At 35.2% G+C, this 23,838-nt stretch overlaps 1 protein-coding gene across 2 annotated transcripts in view; it reads left to right on the top strand.

Annotated features, from left to right (window-relative positions):
- NCAM2 (neural cell adhesion molecule 2) overlaps positions 1–23,838 on the top strand; it is a gene marked incomplete at its 3' end in the record, with an annotated part of 413,596 nt that overhangs the window by 363,466 nt on the left and 26,292 nt on the right. The window contains exons 13-16 of one of the 2 annotated variants that reach the window (XM_081085929.1): positions 83–202; positions 4,882–5,003; positions 16,857–17,037; positions 22,651–22,757. In XM_081085929.1, the coding sequence (XP_080942055.1) occupies positions 83–202; positions 4,882–5,003; positions 16,857–17,037; positions 22,651–22,757 (530 nt within the window). Of the gene's footprint in view, positions 1–82; positions 203–4,881; positions 5,004–16,856; positions 17,038–22,650; positions 22,758–23,838 lie in introns of those variants that run through there. The other variant, XM_081085928.1, reaches the window with a different exon arrangement.

Below are 23,838 nucleotides of genomic sequence, written 5' to 3'. Positions count from 1 at the left end.
TCATTCAGCTTTGCAATCAGTTGATTTGTTTACTTATGAAAATGCATTAATCATCGGCGTATCTATTATTTTCTTCTTCTAGCAATGGTTGTTTTGAGCAACCTGGAACCAAATACAACTTATGAAATCAGGGTTGCAGCTGTGAATGGAAAGGGGCAAGGAGACTACAGTAAAATAGAAATCTTCCAAACATTACCAGTTCGTAAGTACTCCTCTCTGTTTTGCTCACTGTTGCTCCAATGCTGGGAGTCCTTTCAACACGTGGGAAAAGTGAGTGATGTCTCTGTTGAAACAGCTGGAGGATATGGTGGCATCTCAGATTTATAAAATTAATTTTGCTCTGGAGCAGGGCAAAGAGAAAAAGATGCACCACAATATATACAGTACAGTTCTCTCAGGAATTGTCCCAATCAGAAGTTGTCCTACTTCTTTAGAGTCTTAGTGAAATTGTAGTGCTCAGACTATACTGTTAGGGAGGAGAAAAGTGTGTGTAACATGCCCATATTCTATTCTTTTAATGAAGCATAACTATTACCTTTATCCCATAAATTACATAGGCCCTACGTGTGAGAAAGATGCACCATTAAATTAATCAATTATAATGGTGACTGCAGAGAATAACTGTTGTAGCTTTGCTCTCATTACTAAACACATCTTTGACTTTATATTAAAATACTGTATGCTTACCTGCAAAAACTAATCCTAGTGATATGTACTTATAAGTCAACTAAGTTTATATGAAGTTAAGAGAAATTTAAAATGGCTTATATTTCCTTTCTGTTGAATAAGTTGTTTAAAAATTGAGTGTGACTAAATAAATGTTGTTATAACATTTATGCATAAGCCTGTCTACTATATATGTGTATCAAGACAGTCAAGTTCACCACATAAATTATATCATCCCAGTATGTGACCAATTATTTTCTGTTTGTCTAAAAATTGGTTAAATGTGTTCCCTTTTCTCCATTCCCAATGCCAGTGTTGTTTTTAGTTTCTCATTTTTTTCACCAGCAGGGCTGCAAATACATCTTGCTTACTATTACTGTCTCCAGATGAAAATGAGTCTAGAGTAACTGAACAAAAATGTAAAGATACCTGTCTCTGTTCTACTTGTAATCTTCAACAACACTGCCCTTCACCTTCCCACTTTCCACCCACACCAACCTTTGCCTGCCTGCCATCCTCACACCCTTCTCTCAACTGCCATAGTGCTTTATGCATTAGCAGTTTGAACTAAAGATTGCATCCTGTCTTGACTTCTCTCCTTTTGATACTGTCCAGGGTCACTGCACATCCACATTCAATGAAAGCTTGATCATTTATAGCTTACTTAGATCTTGGCTAACCATTCCAACCTTTATTTTCCTCTTCATTTAGAGACACTTACTTTTATTCATTCATAGAACCCCTATATAAGTGTTTCACCATAACACATCTCTCTACTACTCTTTCCTTGGTCCCCCTTTCCTTTTTAAATGATAACATTTTAATCTCTTTGTGTACTTTTGTTAACTTTCAAATCTCTGCCCTAGACAGTGAGCATGTTGAGGGTAAGGACATTGTTGTTGTTGTTTTCGTTTTGTTTTTAAATAACAAATATGTATTTAAATGGTTTCTCAACATTTTTTGAAGTTTAAATGAGACAATATATTCAAAGTACTTAATATGTCATAATTACTGTTATTTTTATTATTATTTATACTAGTGGCCTGGTGCACGAAATTTGTGCACAGGGGAGGGGGTGTTCCTCAGCCCGGCCTGCACCCTCTCCAATCTGGGACCCCTCGAAGGATGTCCTACTGCCGGTTTACAGGGATCGGGCCTAAACCGGCAGTCGGACATCCCTCTTGCAATCCGAGACTGCTGGCTCCTAACCGCTCACCTGCCTGCCTGCCTGCCTGCCTGATTGCCCCTAACCACTCTGCCTGCCGGCCTGCTCGCCCCATATAGCCCCCCGCCACCAGCCTGCTTGGCCCCAAATACCCCCCAGCCTGCTTGCCCCCAACTGCCCCCCTGCAGGCCTGCCCACTCCAAACTGCCCCCCACACTGTCCTGATCACCTCCAACTGACCCCCATTGATGGCCTGCTTGCCCCCAACTGGCCCCTCCTGCTGGTCTGCTAACCCCCAATGGCCCCACCCCCACTAGCCTGATCACCCACAACTGCCCTCCACTCTTGGCCTCTAACGGCTTCTACCTTGGCCCCGCCACCATGGCTTTGTCCAGAAGAACGTCCGGAAGGTCTCCTGGAAGGTCTCCCTGTCTAATTAGCATATTAACCTTTTATTATAATGATAGAGGCCTGGTGCACAGGTGGGGGCTGGCTGGTTTGCCCTGTAGGGTGTCCTGGATCAGGGTGGGGGTTCCCTTGGGGCATGGGGTGGCCTGGGTGAGGGTCCCCGCTGGGGTGCCTGGCCAGCCTGGGTGAGGGGCTTATGGCTGTTTGCAGGCTGGCTATGCTCTCCAGCAGGGACCCTCACCCTATGAGGGTATGGCCAGCCTGTGTGAGGGGCTGATGGCTGTTTTCAGGCTGGCCACACCCCCTTCAGGGTGGGGGTCCCTGCTGGTATGCCTGTCCAGCCTGGGTGAGGGGCTGTCGGCTGTTTGCCAGCTGGCTATGGCCCCAGGCAACCCAGGTTCTCAGACCCTCCTTGAGCGGCAGCCACAGGGGCTGGAAGCAGGAATCTGGGATTTATTTATCTTCTATAATTGAAAATTTGTGGCCTTGAGTGGAGCCCACAGCTGGTCAGAGCAGGTGGGAAGCTTGGCTTCCTCCATCGCCAGGGGCAACCCAAGCCTCCTGTTCACTCCAGGGCCGTGGCCGCCACCATCTTGGTTGGGTTTATTTGCATACTCTCTCCTGATTGGCTGGTGGTCTTGGCTTGTGGGTGTGGTGGAGGTATGGTCAATTTGCATGTTTCTCTTTTATTAGATAAGATTAGCATTACTTTTGTATAAACATTTTGCTGTAATTGCTCATAGAAACCATTATTTTTAAAATATATTATATTGATTTTACAGAGGAAGGGAGAGGAAGAGAGAGAGAGATAAAAATCAATGATGAGAGAGAATCGTTGATTGGCTACCTTCTGCTTGTCCCACTGGGGATTAAGCCTGCAACCTGGAACTTGTGCCCTGACCTGCAATTGAATCATGGCCTCCTGGTTCACATGTCAATATTGAACCACTGAGCTACACTGGCTGGGCAGAAACTATTAGTTTAATTCCTCTCTAATGCAGTTTATACTTGTTTTGAATGTAGTTTTTTTTTTTTCTTAAAGGAAGTAGCAATTGTAATGTAGTCATAAACTTATCATACATTTTTAAATTATGGTTTTAAAAGGGTATATATTTTATATATAACATAATATATGTTATATATATGTTTAAAAGGGTATATATTTTATATATAACATAATATATTATGTTACCATAATACAATTTCTGCTTTATAATTATCTCAAAATGCTATTATTAAAAGTAATAGTATTATAAATATATTAAATAAACTAGTACTATACAACCTGTAAATTATAAAATTCTATTAAAAATGATACAAAACCATATGAGTATACCATGATTTTATACTATTTAGATTTTCCCATAATCTCTTATACAAGTCTTTTTAAAAATCATTGCACTCATTTTTACAGAAGTTTTATTCATTTATAAAAAAAAACACATTGTGTTGTTGTAGATCATGTCATATGATATCTGCATGCTAATTTAATTAGCTTTCATGAACAATAACTCTAAAGTTCCTCAGTTTACTTTGTTTCTATATGGTTATACTATAGGAGGCTATTTTCTTACTTATTTGTGTGCCAATACACCCAATGGTCATATTACTTTAATGACCTGCTTTCTCACAGATAAACTGCACACCCGTTTCAGGTTATACACACCATGTTAGATATAAAGAAGTTGCTGGGGAAAAAAACACCTGTTTCCCAAGTTTGGAGACATACAATCCTCTACTCCATTCTGCGTAGTTTGTCTGTCTGGGCATTCCTTGCAGTAAAGCAGATAGGACAGGTTTGGGGACTCTGGCAACCTGAAGCATGCCCTCTACTAGTTGTTTAGTATTTACACATTCATGTTCACACCCACATCCATAAGGAATGGGAGGAAACAGAGGCAGAAGAAACAAGTGCACACTCAGCAGATAATCCCAATTCCAATTTGCCAAGCAGCCATATCATTCTTCACATAAAAAACTCTTACACTTCTATGGGTTCCTGTTCATATTCAAAATACTGCAAGCATGTGCATTTTATAGCATCCCCATATGAAGAATGATATTATAAGTATATTCATAACTCTAGATTAGAAAAAACATATTGAAATACAGGTCTTTAGATTGGATAATACAAAATTTATTTATTTACAATTGTATCTATAAAAAATAATGCTCATGAAAGCAGTTAATTAATTGTTAAGGCATTACCTCTCCAGGTAGGGATATATACTATATAGTTTGATGCCTTTATATGTTTATATTAATAACTATAAAATATTTACAAACAAAATTTGCATGAATAAAATAAATGGGATTATACATTGTTCGTAAGAGAAATCATGTTTCCACACTTGTGCAGTATTATCCTCAGAGCATTTTGACATAAAGGTAAACAATATATTTGGTCCTGAGCTTTCACAATTTGGGCATAATACCTCTAGATTTATGAATGTTGCTGTTTCTTGGATAGGGAGAAAGAGGATGGATCAGAAGTTATATCACAACAAAGGGCAAGTAGCAAATGTTAAGTACAGGAATATCATATATTTTGATTATATGACATTGTTATTTTGATTAAAATGCAGTTTCCCTAGGTATCTGAGGTGTGTGCCAATATCAAGAGTGTTGTCTTGCTTATTTAGGTGAGCCAAGTCCTCCATCCATACATGGGCAGCCAAGCAGTGGGAAGAGCTTTAAACTCAGTATCACCAAACAGGATGACGGAGGGGCCCCTATTTTGGAATACATTGTGAAGTATAGAAGTGTAAGTACCCCACTTATTGTCATGTTGTGCAAAGTGTTTTCAAACTGCATTAAATTTGTACTGAGTTCACAGTGGTATCAGGAGTGAATGTATATTCAGTAACAGTGATAAAATGGTACTCATAGGAATTTCAATGGCAATTGTTTATTGCTTAAATTCATCATTATCGGTTACAAAACATTTGCTTTTGTTGTTGTTGTTGCTAAACTCTAAGCATAGGCCATCAAAATAACCCCATGACTTTCATCTTGTGAATTTTACATATTTCTGAATTGAGACACCATTTTCCCTGTTTTGTTTTGTTTTTGTTTTTTTTCTGACAAGTGGCAGAATATTTTCACCCTCCATTCTGGCTGATATGAGTAACTTTAGGCTAATTATAGACAAGATTATTAGTAAATCATACCTTAAATAAATCACGTCAATCAGAATTTAACAAAGAATAACCACACTGAACTTGAGGGAGTAAATATATTTTTAAATTTAATTAGCACAAGCTACTATGAGACTTTGGACAGTTAAGAGCTACTTTGGGGCTTTTTATATGTGTAAGGGGTGAAGCTGTCCGCTGATTGCCACATGATGAAGTGGTCTGGTGGACTTTGCCTCTTTGCCTTTAGACAAAAATTATTCCAAAGGTCACTGAAAGTGATTTCTCCTAGCAATCTTGCCATAAGTACTGGTGTGTTTGTGTCTACTGTGGAATATATTAAAAATGAAACATTGAAATTAAATTTCTTAAGATGCATTTACTGTTGTTTATGATTATCCTCATAATACAGTGGCAATTTCATATATATGTTGACTGAACCTTTTTAGTGTATTATATTTTAGTAAATGGTATTTAAAAAATGTCTCTTAATAGTATGTAGATGAATTTTAGATATGTTCCCATAAATTCACAATTGTCTAAATGATGGTATTATTGCTTCTACATTCAAACATTCAAGTTTGGAGGGGTAATGAAAAGAGGGATATGATTTTGAATAGCATCTTCAGTACTTAATTTTAGGCATCACTTTGGTCTTTGAAATTTAAGATGAATACCCTTTTCCAGGACCCTTCTTTGTCTCTGGTTTCATGCTGGGAGTAAGGAACAGCTGTATATGTCTTTTGGGTCCTCTGCTATGGAGGCTACACGAGTCTCCCCCAAAACCACAATGAAAGGCTCACTGGTCTCTCTGTGAATCTGATAGTGGCATGCTACTCATGCCAAGTTTCTTGCCCATTCTTATTTGCCCATCGGGAAACTTTTTGGAGAGAGTGAATCTTTCTCTAAGGAACACTGGTCCGAACCAAATTTATGAACTGAACTAGCGAAGCAGATCTTCCCTTCCATGCCTATATTGCACTCGGAAGAATTTATGGTTCAAATACAGCAGGCTGGTAAGATTTGTAAGGGAACCTAGGAAAATCCATGGGGAACACTGAAATGCAATGACTAGTAAAAATATGTTAACATATGCACTTTATTCATAACTTCTACCTGAAGCTAAAATTTATGCTTGACTTCTCCTTTCTAAAGAGTTAGTATTAGAAATAACACATATGTTATATTGAGCTCAACCAAAGTCATTGACTTTAATTGATGGTAGCAAGTACATATCATGTCTCATTTTATCTTTTCTTCATAGCCTTTAATAGGGGCTTTTATTGATAAAGTCTGCATGTATATTTTAAGAATGCTGTGACATGTTTTAGCGATGTTTCTATTTCTAGTTACCCAAAAGGAAAGCTCAGAAACTAATAAGAATGTGACTCCCCCCATACTGTGCATCTTTCTCTAAATATTTGATAAACTTCAAGAGATAACATTATAGATTTACCTCAAAATGCCATTGATACCTTATTTTCAGAAAGCGATCAATACCTTTTATACAGATTTTATTCCTAAAATCAACATATACTGTTTATCTGTTAGGAAATATATTTGTATTTTAGGGCTTTAGGTAACAGAAAACATGTCTAGCAGGGTTTAAACTCAGAAGATTTTTTTTCCTTCATATTAAACAAATGTATGTGCTAGACAATCCAGGCAGGGCTAGGAAAACATCTTAGCAATATAATCAGTCATCTACATAATTTTCCCTGATGTTCTCTCATTCTAAGCATGTTGGCTCTTGTCTCATCTATATTATCTTGTGTTCTCAAAACCCACATTCAGCATGTAAGGTGAATGGAAAGAACAAAAGGGACAATAGCTTATTTAAGCTGAATTTGTCTTTTCTTTCAGCAATACAGTACAGGTTTTATAAAAACCGTATCCCACAGAATTAAATTATATCTCATTGAATAGAATCATGTCACCTGATCCCAACGTCAATGAAAGGTAGTTATACTTGGGAGTTGGGTCCTATAAATAATGGAGCCTGCCACATTGTTAATGTCATTTTCTTTATTATCCTAATGACTGTCTTTGTCTGCTTGGGCTGCCATAACAAAATGCCACAGACTGAGTGGCTTAATCAACAGAAATCTATGTTTTCACAATTCTGGAGGATGAAATTCCAAGGTCAAAGTGTCTGCAGGTTTGGTTTCTCATAATGAAAATGATTGGCTGCATTTTTCAAAGGTAGGCATAATTTAATGATAATCAATTACTATGTTAATCCTCCCAGAGCTCCTAGGATTTTAACAGGAAACACAACACTTTCTTTTACCTCAATTTTTAAATAAATTATTGTTGAAATGTTTTTAAAATTAATATATTTTAAAATTACAATTTGCATACCCTATTATATTGTTTCAGGTATTAGTTGCATATATATATATATATATATATATATATATATATATATATATGCAAACTCAAAATGGGTTATAGATTTAAATGTAACACCTGAAACCATAAAACTCTTAGAATAAAAATAGGCAATAAACTCTTTGACATTACTCTTAGCAATATTTTTTTGTATATGACCTCTCAGGCTAAGGCAGTGGTCAGCAAACTGCGGCTCGCAAGCCACATGCGGCTCTTTGGCCCCTTGAGTGTGGCTCTTCCACAAAATACCACGTGCGGGTGTGCATGTACAGTGCGATTGAAACTTCGTGGCCCATGTGCAGAAGTTGGTTTTTGGCCTGGGCGAGTGGCCTTAGAAGTGGCCTTAGAAGAAGTGGGGGGTGTCGGTTGGTCGGGCAACGGGATACGCAGCGCAGGGGAGGTACATTGTTTTGAGGTACATTCGCTGAGGTCGACCCCTTCCAACTCTCCCATCCACACTCATCTATCTGAAACAAGTATACAAGACGAGTGTGGATGGGAGAGTTGGAAGGGGTCGACCTCAACAAACGTACCTCAATCAGATTGAGGACGTTTTTAGCAAAGACCAGCTTAGGAGTACCCTAATTAAGTTAATAGCAGTGTACCTACCTATATAGTTTAAGTTTAAAAAATTTGGCTCTCTTGCTGAAGCCGGTTTGGCTCAGTGGATAGAGCGTCGGCCTGCGGACTGAGAGATCCCAGGTTCGATTCAGGTCAGGGGCATGTACCTGGGTTGCGGGCATATCCCCAGTAGGAGATGTGCAGGAGGCAGCTGATCGATGATTCTCTCTCATCGATGTTTCTAACTCTCTGTCTCTCTCCCTTCCTCTCTGTAAAAAATCAATAAAATATATTAAAAAAAAAATTGGCTCTCAAAAGAAATTTCAATCGTTGTACTGTTGACATTTGGCTCTGTTGACTAATGAGTTTGCCGACCACTGGGCTAGGGGAATAAAAGAAAAAGTAAACAAATGGAACTATATCAAACTACAGGATTTTTTCACAGCAAAGGAAACCATCAACAAAATAAAAGGGCAACTTCCTGAATAGAAGATAGTCACCAATGATACATCCACTAAGTGGTTAATATTGAAAATATACAGGGAAGTCACAAGTTGACACACACACACACACACACACACACACACACATACACCTAATTAAAAATAGACAGAGGACCTGAATAGACATTTCTCCAAAGAGGACATACAGAAGGCCAACATATGTACTAAAAGATGCTCAATATGTCGTATCGTCAGAGAAATGCAAATTAAAACCACAGTGAGATATCACCTCACACCTTTCAGAATGGCTATCATCAATAAATCAACAGAGAAGTGTTGGTGAGGATGTGGAGAAAAGGGAAACCCTCGTGCACTGTTGGTGGGAATGCAGATTGATTCAGCCACTGTGGGAAAAAGAGTGAAGTTTCCTCAAAAAGTTTAAAATGGAACTGCCCTATGACTCAGTGATTCCACTGCTGGGTATTTATCTGAAAAAATACGAAACACTAATTCAAAAAGATATATGCATCCCCATGATCATTGCAGCAAGATTTACAGTAGCCAAGATGTGGGAGCAGCCCAGTGCTCATCAATAGATAATCAGATAGAAGCCATGGTACATATATACAGTGGAATACTAGTCAGCCATAAAAAAAAATGACACTTACCATTTGTGACAGCATAGATCCAGTGGTTATTATGGTAAAGGAACACTGATTTAATAGTAGATGTTCACACTTCTCTGGCAAGATTTGTGAAAGTAATTTCTCACCCATTTTGTACTGCTAGAAAGTCATTTTTCACTCTTAGAGACTTAAAAATACTTTTATGACTGAACATAAAGTTATATTTTTTTTAAATTTTCACAGGCAAACTGAACCTTACAGAATTTGAGTGACTTGGTGCAGATGGGGAATAGGTATCAGAATGTAAGACATTACACTCTAAACACAGTTTTAAAGTAGTAGGAGCTGAATTGAAATCTGCCTATGGAGGTTATTTCAGTGTGTTGGAGTAGAAGGCATACCATTAAATGATACAGTAATGATAAAGTGAATGGAATGACTGCATTTGCAGGAATAGGAACTAGGCAGTTGAGGTGAAGCAGGAGAGCAGTTGAGGGGAAAATATAATTTCCACCTATCACAGTTACTTTTCTAGCCCACTCCCTTGTCCATCTCCTTCATCCTGAAAACATCATGCTCTGCAGGACCAACTGGAAATTCCATAATTCAATATTATGTTATATTAATGATTTTAGGAAAATTAATTTTTCCACATTTTCTTTTTCAATGTATTGCTTCTTTACATTGAAAAATTACATGTTCAAGAAGATTTGTTGGCTAAACATTTATAGTGGCTTTAGCCTTGATATTTGCAATTGTTAAAAAAAATAACTACTATTTCCAAATGATTCTTAACCATCTGATCTCTTTATATGACTCAAAGACACTTTATCTATTAGTTTATCAAACTGCATGAATTCCACAGTGGTGTAAAGTACACCTGAATAATTCAAAAAGGTTTTTAGCCATCTGTAATATATTTTTAATTGAATATGAACCAAATGAAGAAAGAAAATAGACAAGAAAACACCTTTAGGGCCCTGCCTGAGTGGCTCGGTGGTTGAATGTTGACCTCTGAACCAGGAGGTCACGGTTCAATTCCCAGTCAGGGTTCATGCCTGGGTTGTGGGCTTGATCCCCATGTGGGGTGAGCAGGTGGCAGCCAATCAATGATTCTCTCTCATTGTTGATGTTTCTATCTCTCTTTCTCTCTCCCTTCCTCTCTGAAATCAATAAAAAAATTTAATAATAACCCACTTTTTTAATTCTTATTTTATTGTGGTTTTTTTTTACCATGCCTGTGCACAACACTTTATGTTTTATAATCTAAGAATAACAAAATTGAAACAATATATTCCTTAATATGAGTGTTGATTTCTAGGAGACACTGAATTAAACTGTTTAAACTTGTATTTTACTGGGAAAGGACAAGATTAATAATACCCTAGCATAGAGAATGTATAATTGCCTATAGATTATGAATGTGGAAGCACATCCTGTTATCCTGTCGTAGACAGAGCACACAACTTTGTTCAGTACCCATTAAGAAGACAGAATTTATTAGAACAGAATTGGAGTAATATAAAAGCAGAATTAGATGTCTCTCTAGAACCTTTGTGAAAATTAATGTCTCTAACAATAAGTTGGTAAGATTAAACCATATATGTGGAGAATAAAGACAAACTTATTACTATCATAATGTATATGGGGAAATAAGGTATTTTATGTGCAGAAATTTTACATCCACTTTGTATTATAGTGTCAGTATAACTCTATGTAATTTAGTAAATAGTTTTCAACATGCTTCTATAAGTTTTTCATTGTTTTTTCTCTAATTTGATGATAGGTATGGGGTGGGATCATAGCTATCACTTAGTGTTGACACATTACATAAGTTTCCTGAGCTAAAAAAGGCTGAAAGAAAATTGGAAACTTAAAATCAATTGTGAGGAATGTACTTTAGGGACTATCAACACAGCTGTAGCGTATGATTCCACATCTTAATTGACCTTCTCAAGCTATTGGGAGTCAGAGTGTTTGTACTCAATGACCATGAGAAAAGAAAAGTAACTTTGAAAAGAGTATTAAAATAACGGATACGGATGTGAGGGCAATCTGGCTGCGACATCTGTCACCCCATTGATTGCCAGGGTTTATTCAGCTGATCTGACTGGCTAGGCGGGTGTCCCCCTCCTCCCTCACCGATCCAAAAAAAACCAAAAAACAAAAAACAAACAAACAAACAAACAAACAAAAAACCGGATAAGTAAACTTGAGTTTTTGTTGCTGAAAGAAGTTATTTTCTAGCAATGTTTAGATGTGTACATTGAAATTTACTTAAAGCCATTTGATTAAGTTTCAAGATATTTCAAACACTTAATAGCTAGGGACATTAAAGAATCCTAAGCATTTTGTTAATTTATCTTTGCTGCAAGTGAAGAAGATTTTTATTTATCCTATCAAATAAATTATTTGTTCTTTGAACAAATAATTGATTAGTGAATCAATGAATAAATAAATTAGTCTATGTTGTACAATTATAAATAGTATTAACCATATTAATAAATATGAGAAATGGTGAAGCCAAGGGGGAAAACTTGCACTGTGTAAATTGGTATGGGCTGTGAGAACACAGAAGATTATGAATAGGAAAAATTCAGTTTTTTTCTCTAATGAAGTATGTGGGTGGTAGAGACTAGCAAAAGATTTAAGGTCCACTTTATATTTTTTTTTACATGGAATCAAGGCAATTTGAATCAGTTATGACCATAGGAAAAAGTGTACTGTATTTGAAACTACTAAAAACCTACAAATCTTACATCTTTCCAAATCACAGTGGAGTGTGTGTGTGTGTGTGTGTGTGTGTGTGTGTTACTGCATCATTTTTCTTGTATTCAGAGTAGTACACAGAACTTTTGAGAATTCTGGGGCCTTCTGTAAGGTCACACTGGTAGTGAATATCTGAGCCATGCTACCAGGAAATCCAGGAACTAGGAACTCTCTTACATGGAAACAAAATTCTTAAATCATAACACAGGAGAGTCCCATGAACTGTAACATTCATCTAGTAGTGTGAGCTCACCTCCTCTGTTCTTCTCTCTTTTAATAATGATTCCCTTGTCATTTAAAATGATGTTGACCATTTATCCCATAAGGTTTTGGGGGGAAAATTTAGTGAAATAAAAGCAATTAAGAAGCCCTCTATAAATAAGAATACCAAGACCCTTTCCACCTGTCCTCTGCTCTCTTCCTATCCCAATGATAATGAATTTTTTCCTATATGCTGACATTTTGTTTTCAGAAAAGAATTATTGAGTGCCCTTGATTGTCATATGGCCCCACTATCTATTATCTGACAAAGTGGATTGCTTAAGATAAGCTATATCAAAGCCAGGTGACCATTTTCCTTTCAGTAGCTGCCCTTCAACATTTAATTGGCTTATTAATAATGGCCCTATTCAGCAAATCATCTCATTACGATACCTAGGGGAACATTTTGCAACTAGATTGTCTTCAATTGCTCCCTAGGCATTTAAATTCTGTAAATTAGGCACTCTACAAATGGCATAATTGAGATTTTGATGCCTAGGGGAGTATTTGGTAACACCCACTTTAATTTTTTTTCCTATTCCCTAGGAATCGCAATTAGGGGATTAAAAAGCCTCCTTGTCTAATGCTGAATGGGAAATAAAATTGTTTTAAATTGGGGAAAATATTAGAACTTTCTCTGGTTCCTTACATCAGTTCAAACTATCTAAAATGATGAGGGGCTTTTAATGTATCATGCTGGGAGCTTCAACAATTAAGAGTTAAATGATGGGTAATTTAGAAGAGATTGTCTGTGTGTCTTGTGCTTATCAGGAAGTTTCACCTCAAATGATCAGTTCTCACCCGGCATGGCTCAGTGGTTGAGCATTAACCTATGGACCAGAAGGTCACAGTTCCATTACTGGTCAGGTCACATGCCTGGGTTGTGGGCTTGATCCTTAATGTGAGGCGTGAAGGAGGCAGCCAATAAATGAATCTTTCTCATCATTGATGTTTCTATCTCTCGCTTCCTTTCCCTTCCTCTCTGAAATCAATATATATATGTGTATATATAAAGATCAGTTCTCAGAAATATTATTTATGGAAGATTACCTATCCATCCCTCTTTAGAATAAATCCTATCCTGGGTTGACACAGATCTCAGCTGTGGCTTATATTTTTTCACTCTTTCACCCACATCTCCACTCAGATTCAAAGCAAAACTCAACTCTGAACTTCCACAGAAATATTTGCTCTCACCCAGAACTTCACAGTTACACAGAGTTTATTTTATTACGGGGGAGTGGGAAAATCTGAAGTGGCAGCTCTCCACCTCTTTTCTGTAGCCCTAGTCTTATCTAACCCTTTGTTCTTCTTGCTCCTCATCCCCCCTTCCTGTATCTATGTATATACAATATATAACATATCAAATAATTGCATGCTATATGTATTTTTGTGTTTATATATATGCTATATATCCCTATGTCTACATGATATATTATTTCATCTATTATCTAAAATTACTTTTTGAATGGAAGATTTTTTAAGCTTTTGGTTGTTGGATAATAGCTATGAACATTTTTTCACATTTACTTTAAAAAGGTGATACAGTCTCAGTTTTTACATCTCCCAGTGGTTGTGCATCCTTCTGAGGTTTTCTAGCCTTGTGCTTATTCTTGGATCTAAACCTCTAGGAAGGAATCACATCTTCTTTTCATTAATTAGCTTAGGACGAATGAAAAGAAGAACAGCGCTGGACATGGAGTTTATTCTGCTAAGCATATAAGCCAGTCAGAGAAAGACAAATACCATATGATCTCACTTATATGTGGAATCTAATGAGCAAAATAAACTGGCAAACAAAATAGAACTAGAGGCAGAGATATGGAGGTCAGAGGGGAGGGGTGTGGGAGGGTCTGGATAAAAGAAGGTGGAAAGATTAGACAAAAGACATGAATAGCCTGTGGACACAGATAACAGTGTGGTGAAGGCCAGGGGAGGAAGGGAAGGGGCTGGGTGAAGGTGGGAAAGGGGGGAATAGGGGAAATCTGTAATAGTGTCAACAATCTATATATAAAAGCCTAAGCGACCAGCCAACTGGCTGACCAGCCAACCAGCCAACTGGTAGCTATGATGCACAATGACCACCAGGGGGAAGACACTCAGTGCACAGGCATGGAAACATGGAACAGACTGATGAGTCTCAGAGGGAAGGACAGAGGAGGGAGAGCAGGAAGAGATTAACCAAAGATCTTATATGCATACTACAGGCCTGCTGCACAGATTCGTGCACCAGTGGGGTCCCTTGGCCTGGCCCATAGGGATCAAGCTGAAACCAGCTCTCCGACATCCCCCAAGGGGTCCCAGGTTGTGAGAGGGTGCAGGCCAGGCTGAGGGATCCCACTGGTGCACAAATCCATGCACCAGGCCTCTAGTAAAAAAGTAATAGCGCTGGAGTTTATTTCTAATAATGGCGCCATCTCTTCCTTCTTTGAAGACATTCCTGGCTCTTGCTCTCTATCGGCCTTTTTGTTACATGCTTCCAAAGTACCCTCTGTTTTTTCAGAGAACTTATTTTTTCTGTTCTGGTTTGTAAACTCCAAGATGAGGGCGTTGCACATGTCTTATTCACTATTGTGTTCAGAGTTCTAGAACATACTCTCTAGGGGCTGAAAGAATAATTGATGAAGAAAGGGGATATTTGGGACATGGCGGCTATTTGGTATAGCTGTCCTAAGCATTTCTAATGCACACTTAGGTTCCTTCCTTAACTTTACTAATCATTTAGTGACTTAGGCAAGTTAACATTTCTGGCCCAAATTGTTTCAGTTTTCTAACAGATTTTTCAGGAAGAGCCCATGGACACAGACAACAGTGTGCTGAAGGCTAGGGGAGCGGGCCTCATAACACCTTATAACACTTAATATTGGACAATGTCCAGCCTAACAAATTCATGTTTGTCAGTTTCAGAAAGCAAGGGAAATGCTTCCTGTTAAGACGATAACTTTAAGTACTTATCCGAAGCCCATGGCTTCATTAGGAGTGTTCAAATCTTCAGGTTTAGAAAAAATAACAAAAACAAGTCCAAACACTTTCCTTTGTAATAAAAGTGCATGTAACGAAAAATAATTAGGAAAAAAATAATAGTACTGTATCAAAACTACAATGTATGCTCATCTTCTTTTGGAGGACACTTTATGTTGATGGTACCACCAATTTAATGCAATCACGAATCGAACCTCCAGAATTTTATTTTAAACAATACATTTTCTGTTTTAAACATAAATGCAAAAACATCGTTATTCCTTATAATCCAAAAACATTGTAAAATATTAGCTCAACATAAAGTAATGCTTAGCTGAGCTCTAAGGTTAAAAAGATTGAACTATCTATCTATCTCTAGGACCAGACTACAATTTATCTATAATTAGCCCTCTGGGAAATTGAGAGTTGCAATTGCAGAGAAAAATTATTAGGTACATGACTCCACAGAGAATACTATTTCATTTCCATATAGTTATTATGGAAATAGTTTTTCCTTAAAAATAGCTGTCATTTATTAAGCAATTAGGAAACCTAAGGTCTTGGAATACACAATTTAATCCCTTTTTCTCATTGCTCCCTCACGCAAGCCCACAGGGCAGCTGCAGTCATCGTTTCTGTAATAGAGAAAGGGAAACAGGGCAGAGAGGTTGAGGAAGTTGCCTGTGTCTAAATGGTTAACAGCATGGCTGAATGTTCGCACTATTTAAGATAGTTTCATTCAGAAAAATATGTTGACTTATTTTTCTATGTTAATTGCAGTCACAATATTTTTTAATAAAATGTAATTCAAATATTATATGATTTAAAACATTTATTTTAGAAAAGAGATAGGATTTAAGTGTAGAATTCAAGAATGGGATAACATTTTTTTATTTTTATGCTAATAACCTCTTTAAAAATAATAATTTTCTTACATGTGGTTTCATTATAAATCTAAAATATTATAGTAATAAAAATCCTGTGGTAATTTAAATCTATAAAAATACTCAAACTAATTTCCAAGACATTTTATCACCCCCCCCCCCACACACACACACACACACAAAGTAAACAATACTCTCAGGCAATTAGTTTAATAGGCATATTAGGCTCTTTCTATGTATCATATTTCATTTTTCCCGTTCACATGATAATTAATAATCAACAAAGTGGACAGATAGCAAACTGATAGATTTGATATTTTTTAAAATCTTAATGGAAGTAAATTATCATCTGCTAATTATGAAATTGTCACTATTTGGCTGATATATAAACTTAACATTTTTATAGAAAAGTCTTACTATAAAAATGTTAAGTTCATTGATTATAGCAACTTCATTTATCCCCGTGGATGAGAAAATTTCTTTTCTTGATATTAATAAAACCACCATTTCCATCTCAAGATAATTTTTTTAAATTCTCAATTTTAGTGTGTGGGTATTTACAAAATCAATTTTTATTGCCTTTACAGAAAGATAAAGAAGACCAGTGGCTAGAGAAAAAAGTGCAGGGAAATAAAGACCATATTATTTTGGAGCATCTACAGTGGACAATGGGGTATGAGGTTCAAATTACAGCGGCCAACCGATTGGGATATTCCGAACCGACAGTCTATGAGTTCAGCATGCCACCAAAGCCCAACATTATTAAAGGTAAGCAAACTATATTCTTTCTTAGGCTGAAAATAAACATGATATCATCTTTATAATTCCTCTGGATTGTTTCTTATTCTTGAAAACATAATTTTTATAAAAAGAAGTACCAACTGTAAGTCCCAATAATGATTAGTGTGACATGTCTTACTCAAGAGTCCTCAATCACTCTTGCTATGGTGAGTTGGTTAATTTATAAATATGTTTTGGTAACTTCAATGGTTACCATGGTGGAGGAAGAAAGAGCAGAGGGCAAGGATGGGATGTCAAAGTGACTGTTGAATATTTCATGAAACATTTCTGTTGAGATCAGAAACTTTGCAAAGGAGACAATTTCTCTGCCAAACACATGGAGTCTAGTCCTCCACTTCTGGGAAGATGTGGCCAAAAATAATGACCACCTCTTCCATGCCTGACCAAGCAGGTTGATTTTGGAAACATAAACTCAATTACACAGTGAAGCAGAAACACCCACAGACAGAGTCCCAGAAAGAAATGTGGCTAGTGTTTCACGGAGATGCACAACATGGCAAGACACTGTGCACAGCACTCGGGTGAGTTCTATCTCTCTCAGGTAGCATTGCTTCTGTCACCCCGTGCCAGTGCTATTATCAAAATCCATGGCAGGGATATGAAAATATTTCTCAGATACATGAGAGATAAAGATGCAAGATTTTTTTTAAATCTTGACTTGTATACATGTTTAACTGTTAGTGAGTTGTCATATTGGATGTATTTTAACATTTATTGCACCTTTAAATATCATATTTAATATTTACTGGTAATTTTCATACCTATGTATAAATATATGCATTCTTTACATATACATAGAGAGAGCTGAGAGCAGCATATTCATAGGCATGGCTTAATTAAGTCATATTATAATTGAGTATCAGTATTGTTACATAACACTTTTAGACTGGAAAAAAAATAAAATTTGTCAGCTCAGAGACCCAACTATTTTTATTAAAAAAATAGATAATGAAAATTAACATTAGGTATAGGCAAAAAGGTAGTTAATAAATAAAGTGTATGTAAAGGCACAAAAATAGGTAAGGTATTCTATGATACATTTACTATCAAAGCACTTTTTGTGTTTGTTTAAATTTCAAAGAATCTTGTGGGCAGTACCAACAAAGAAAATGGACAGAATCCTGGTTTATAGTTTCAGTTTTGTTCTTGTCACTTAACTGCCTTGATATGCATTTTCTCATATTTAAGCTAGTTTCTTCTGGCTCTGCAATGTTAAGATTCATTGATTCATTCATTCATTCCAATTGTTTAATGGGGTCTTGCTTTGTAACAAGTACTGAGATGAGTATAGAAGAATAATCTGTGAATACAGAACTGGCTCCTGCCTACAAAGACTTTACAATCTAGTAGGGAATATAGATATTAAACAAAATTTAGAATAACCACCAAGTAAGTACAGCTAAGAGCTGTGCTGATGCAGGGTGATGCCTTGAGCAGGTTTGACTAGGCACCTAACATATGCAGGTAGGGTGGGGGTTATGGAAAGGTTCCCTTAGAAAATGACTGACCCCAAAAATCTTGTAGAGAATAAAGCTTCCAGGGAAAGTGTTTTATATGGAAGAAATCTTCAAGAGAAAAAAGAAATTGATCTGCTTTAGGAACTAGAAAAAGCATGGCAGGAGGAGAACCTGGAGGTGTGTGAATAAAGATAAGGATAGAGAAGAACCTGCAACCCAGGAAATCCAAGGTTTTCTACAACGATATAAATTATTTTAAAGCAACTCCAAAAACCAGTAAGAAATTACTTGAAACAGGAAAGTTATATGAATAGATAGGCATTGTAAACAGATTAATCTTGCATATATGGGTAAAAGCAATATGGGTGAACAGCAATACTTGAAAAATGAAAGTATTAGGAGTAGAAAATAAAATGAATAAATACCAGACACATTGTAGATGTAGACTAACCCTGCTTATGTAACAAATCAGATTCAGTAGGTACTGCTGATTTCTTAGTGTCTTGCTTGGGCGGTTGGGCCATTCTTGGCATCATTTCTGAGGACAAAGAATTTGGGATTTGGAGAATGAAGATTAACATAAAATTAGCTTGGTATTCCTTAAGTTTTCACTGCCAAATAGTAGTTAGCGAAGTGTGTATGGAGATGAAAAGATCCATGCTTTGGAAACGTATACTACAATGCTGTCAATTTTACCAGGGGAATGGAATTTGAAGCCTGGCTGAGGTTAAAACCAAACACAGTAATGCCCATGAAAAGGAATTTATGTCTGCGATACTTATAGATGTTTCCCCTGGCATCTAGAAAGGTGACTGGCACAGCATATATGTTCAAGGAGTGCCTCTTGAGATTCTGAAGGACAGAGGGTTAAGAACTGCATCCTAAGAAACCATAATATTCTACAGGAAGAGGAAACGACAGGACCACCCCTCCCATGAGACTAGGATAGAATTCCTGCAATGACACAAGAGTAGTATCCTGGAAGTTAACTTAGAGTCATATTTCAAGAAGAAAAGATATAAATCACATTTGACAATTCAAATTCTGCTTAGAGGTCAATTAAAGTTAATAAAATATGAATTGTCCTTATCACATCCAACTTTGCTGTAGTTGTTGGGAAATAAAGGAGGAATAATCTCAGGATTGTGTGTGAGGTTAGAACAAGGAGACACCATGCTTATTTAGTGCTTTCAAGAAGCTTTGCTATGAAGGTGAGCAGAGAAAATAACAACAGTCGTGTTATAAGAATTTTTATGATGAAAAACAAACTAGAGCATGTCTCACAGCTGAGAAACAGACAATGCTGTCCAGAAGTCGGCACACAGATGTACAGACAAAGATATCTGAGAGGGTAGGAGCTAGAATTTATCCCCACTCAAGTATGCAACTGACACAAAGCCAGAGCAGCTTAATGAAAATTGGGGGGGAAATAAAATATTTATTTTTTCTACAAAAACGTCTCAAAATAATGTCTAATTTACTGTGACTGAATCTACTGACTGCTAAGGGCTCATGGAAAGCCTCACCAAAGACATGCCCTTACAGTGCAAGAATTGTTTGATTTTACTCTAGAAGATTTCTTGAAGCAACATTAAAGTTTGTGATGCATTATGGTGAAGATGGAAGTCTTTACACCCAAAATATTCTAGAGAGTCAAATTATGTATTGGCAAAATAAGGAAAAATTATTTTTATATACTTTCATATAATTACTCTTATACTATATATGATTTCTTATATTATTTTAGGTAAATAAGCTAAATGTATACCCATATATAAAATAAGTTATCTATAATAAACTAGCAGGTCTTGAGTGTTTTTATTTAATTTTACACAATATGGAGTTCAGAAGTTAACTTTTTTTTTCTGTTTGTTTTGTTTACTTCTATGGTTTTGTTTTTATTATATAGCATGCATTGTAGACTGTCCAAATGAAGACGGGAGGTGGATTGGGGGGATGAGTGGAAAATGTGAAGGGATCAAGAAGTACAAATTGGTTGTTCAGAATAGTCATAAGATGTAAAGTACAGCATAGGGAATATAGTCAGTAATATTCTTAGACCAATGTATGGTGTCATATGCGTGCAAGATTTATTAGGATGGTCACTTAGTAAGTAATATAGTGTCTAATTACTGGAATATATACCTAAAAATAATATAATAGTGTATATAAACTGTAATTGAGATATAACAAATTATTTAAAATTTTAAAAATCTTTGCTTATATGCATTCAGATATATTTAACGTTTTATAAGCAATAGACTAAATCTAGAGTAGATTTATTTCTTGGTCTGAAGGACTATTTTTTGAAAATATGGTAGTCTCACCTTCATATATTCTATTGATAATAATGATATATATATATATATATTAGTTCATACTACATTTCTTTGTAGTGGATGATTCTGATTTAAAAAGTATTTTGTAATTAACAATATTTTCTCACTTTTACTATTTAAAGTTGTGTTTATTTTGAAAGATATGTTTCTTGATTTATGTAGATAGTGTGCAAATTCACAGTTATGTTCCCTTTTGAAATATTCAAGCATAATTCCACCTCATTTTATTTTAAAAATATGAGAATATTGGATAATTGTGACAAATTGATTCTTATAAAAATGATTACAAAACTAGATTATAAAAAATTATTTAGAACTAGAGTCTGGCAAAATGGCATTTATTGATTTGTTATGTAATTTTGATGACTAAGAATACTGCCTCTTGGTGGCTTGGATATACTCTTTTTAAAAATATCCTTGGAAATAAATTTATTTTGAAACCATTTTTATCATTTATTTTAACTTACACACATTTTATCATTGCTTTTGACCTAAACAATATTTAAATTATTTGTTTTGAACAAATAATATTAGTATCTTTTAATAATCACTTTCTCTTCTCTTGTTGCTATGATTGAAGAAATGTCTGATTTTAACATTGAGTATCAATATAATTTGGTGACAAATCACTTCATTCATATATTCTTAAGATCCAATGGTAAAATGATTCTATCATGTGAAATCAAGCATGAGGGTTAACAAACTCACAAATAAATAATCACCAATAAGTAAATTGCTAAATTTTTTCACTTAATTTGTATTTATTTTCTGTACTTTTTGACCATACTTCTGACTTTACATTATTTTGATGATATTCACTCTAGTTCCACACAAATCTAGTATATGCTTTTATCTTTGAATAACTCAACATGAACAAAAAAACACAATATTCAAGTGCATGGCAATTACTAAAATGTTTTCTTAAGGTTAAATCTATTATTACAATATAAATTAGAGAAATTTCAATACAGTGATGGAATTGAATTCAATTATTTGGGAAAAACGTCATTTTAACTATATGGGAAATCTCAGTCAATTCTAAATATAAATTCTACATGCAAAATAATATTTCTTTGGTTTAGCACATAATGAAAAAGTAAGTCTATAAATTATTTTCATAATCTTTGGTTCTTAAAATTATTTTTCATGAAGTACAGTGGCATATGTCTAAGTGTGCCTGTGATCAGTTAAATTAATGCTTCTTTATTCTATTCTTATTACAAATTTTCATTGTGTAAATATGTAAATTTTACTTATTTCTTGGTAGTTTATTTATTATTAATAATAATATTACTTTTATTCAATGAATGTCTTATAAGAAATTATGGTAGCAAAAAATTATCAGTAAACATTGCAGAATTTGCTTAGCTCATATTTAAAGCAGCTGTTTGAATTTGCCAGGAGCACAATGGAGTGATTGGTGATTTTTCTCCCATAAATCATGTATTCATTATAGAATAATTAAAATGTTCACATTTAAACAATCAATGATAGAACCAATATCTAAGTTATATGAAATAAAAATTATTAATATTGACCCTTGGCTATGTTTTTAATATATGGCAACTATTTAGAAATGTTTTATACAAGATTTTTACTATTTTTTGTCTTGTATCAAAATAATTGGCAATGGCATTGTGGAAATCTTGCATTAATTATTTTCTCTTTTTTTCTTTCCTACTGTCACTTTTTTTCTTTTCCTTTATTTTCATGTTTTTAACTCTTCTTTTTCCCTTAATTATTTTATTCTTATTCTATTTTCAAAAAATTATTTCATCGTGCAGATAAATGCTGTGAAGCGAATAAAGGCGAAAATGGAAGCCAGTCATGGCAGCTGAATGCTGCTGGGTTTTCTTTCATGATAGCCATAAGTTTGTCTTGCATGTTTTAATGTTATTGTCATATCATAAGATATTTCCTTTCATAACCTGCAATTTATAAGGCTGATCTAAAATTATAATAAAAGATTTTCTAAGTTCTAATTAATTATATATGTATATTCACCCATAAACAATTAGCTTTATTTTCCTTCCCAAAATTGTCAACCTAGATCATTTGTCAGAAATTCACTGAAGGAAGTTGAATCAGGATTGTTTCTTTCAGATATCAGTGCACTGAATAACTTGCTTCATTTGAAAATTTTCTTTAATTTCCACAGTTGACCTGTTAAATAAACATCATGTCATTGTTACTTGGAATTGAGGCATTTGCTACATCTAATCTTTCTTCATTCGGTTATTTTGCAAATATAAATCAATATCTATGGGCATACATTGTATAGTTATTCTATTATATAGAATGGTGGATCTTTTATATTGATTTTAATTGTCATTTTTTAAAATGTAAGTTTTCTACTTAACAAACATTTCTAACATATAAATCATAAAACTGATCATTTTTATTATATTAGATATATATCTCTATTTTGCTGCCTCTTTTAATTGACCTTAAATTCCATAAGGAATAAACATGAAACACAGTTTCTTCTTTTGAAATTGAACACTAATGAAACAAATCCAGATGGGTTTTTTTTAGTAAATGAAAATATCTCTATGCAATTGCCCCACAGTAAATGATAAATCAAATGTGAATATGTTTAAATTGCACCCTGTTCACTTGACTTGGATTGTGTTTTGAGCTGCCATCAAATTGATGTTCTAACAATATATATACTTATTTATTACATTTCCTGAACATCTAAGAGTCAATTACTTTGCAAGGCTCAGAGAGAGAAGTCATATGTTAGCTATTGCTTTCAAGAAGATGAAATTAAGATAAAAAGGTTTTACTAGATTCCACCTTTTAAGGGAAGCTGGGTTTGAGGGAGTAGTATGAGTAATGATTTTCTTTTTTTTTTCTTTTTCGTTCATTATAAAATGAGAAAAGGATATTCTGTAATTTTCACTGGCAACTAACCTTAGCAAGTAATTCTTTCTTTAAAAAATATATTTTGTAATTTATTTCAGAGAGGA

Source organism: Myotis nattereri, assembly GCF_964212035.1.
Source record: "Myotis nattereri genome assembly, chromosome: 3".
Lineage (NCBI taxonomy): Eukaryota > Metazoa > Chordata > Mammalia > Chiroptera > Vespertilionidae > Myotis > Myotis nattereri.
This window is presented reverse-complemented; position numbering and strand designations above follow the sequence as displayed.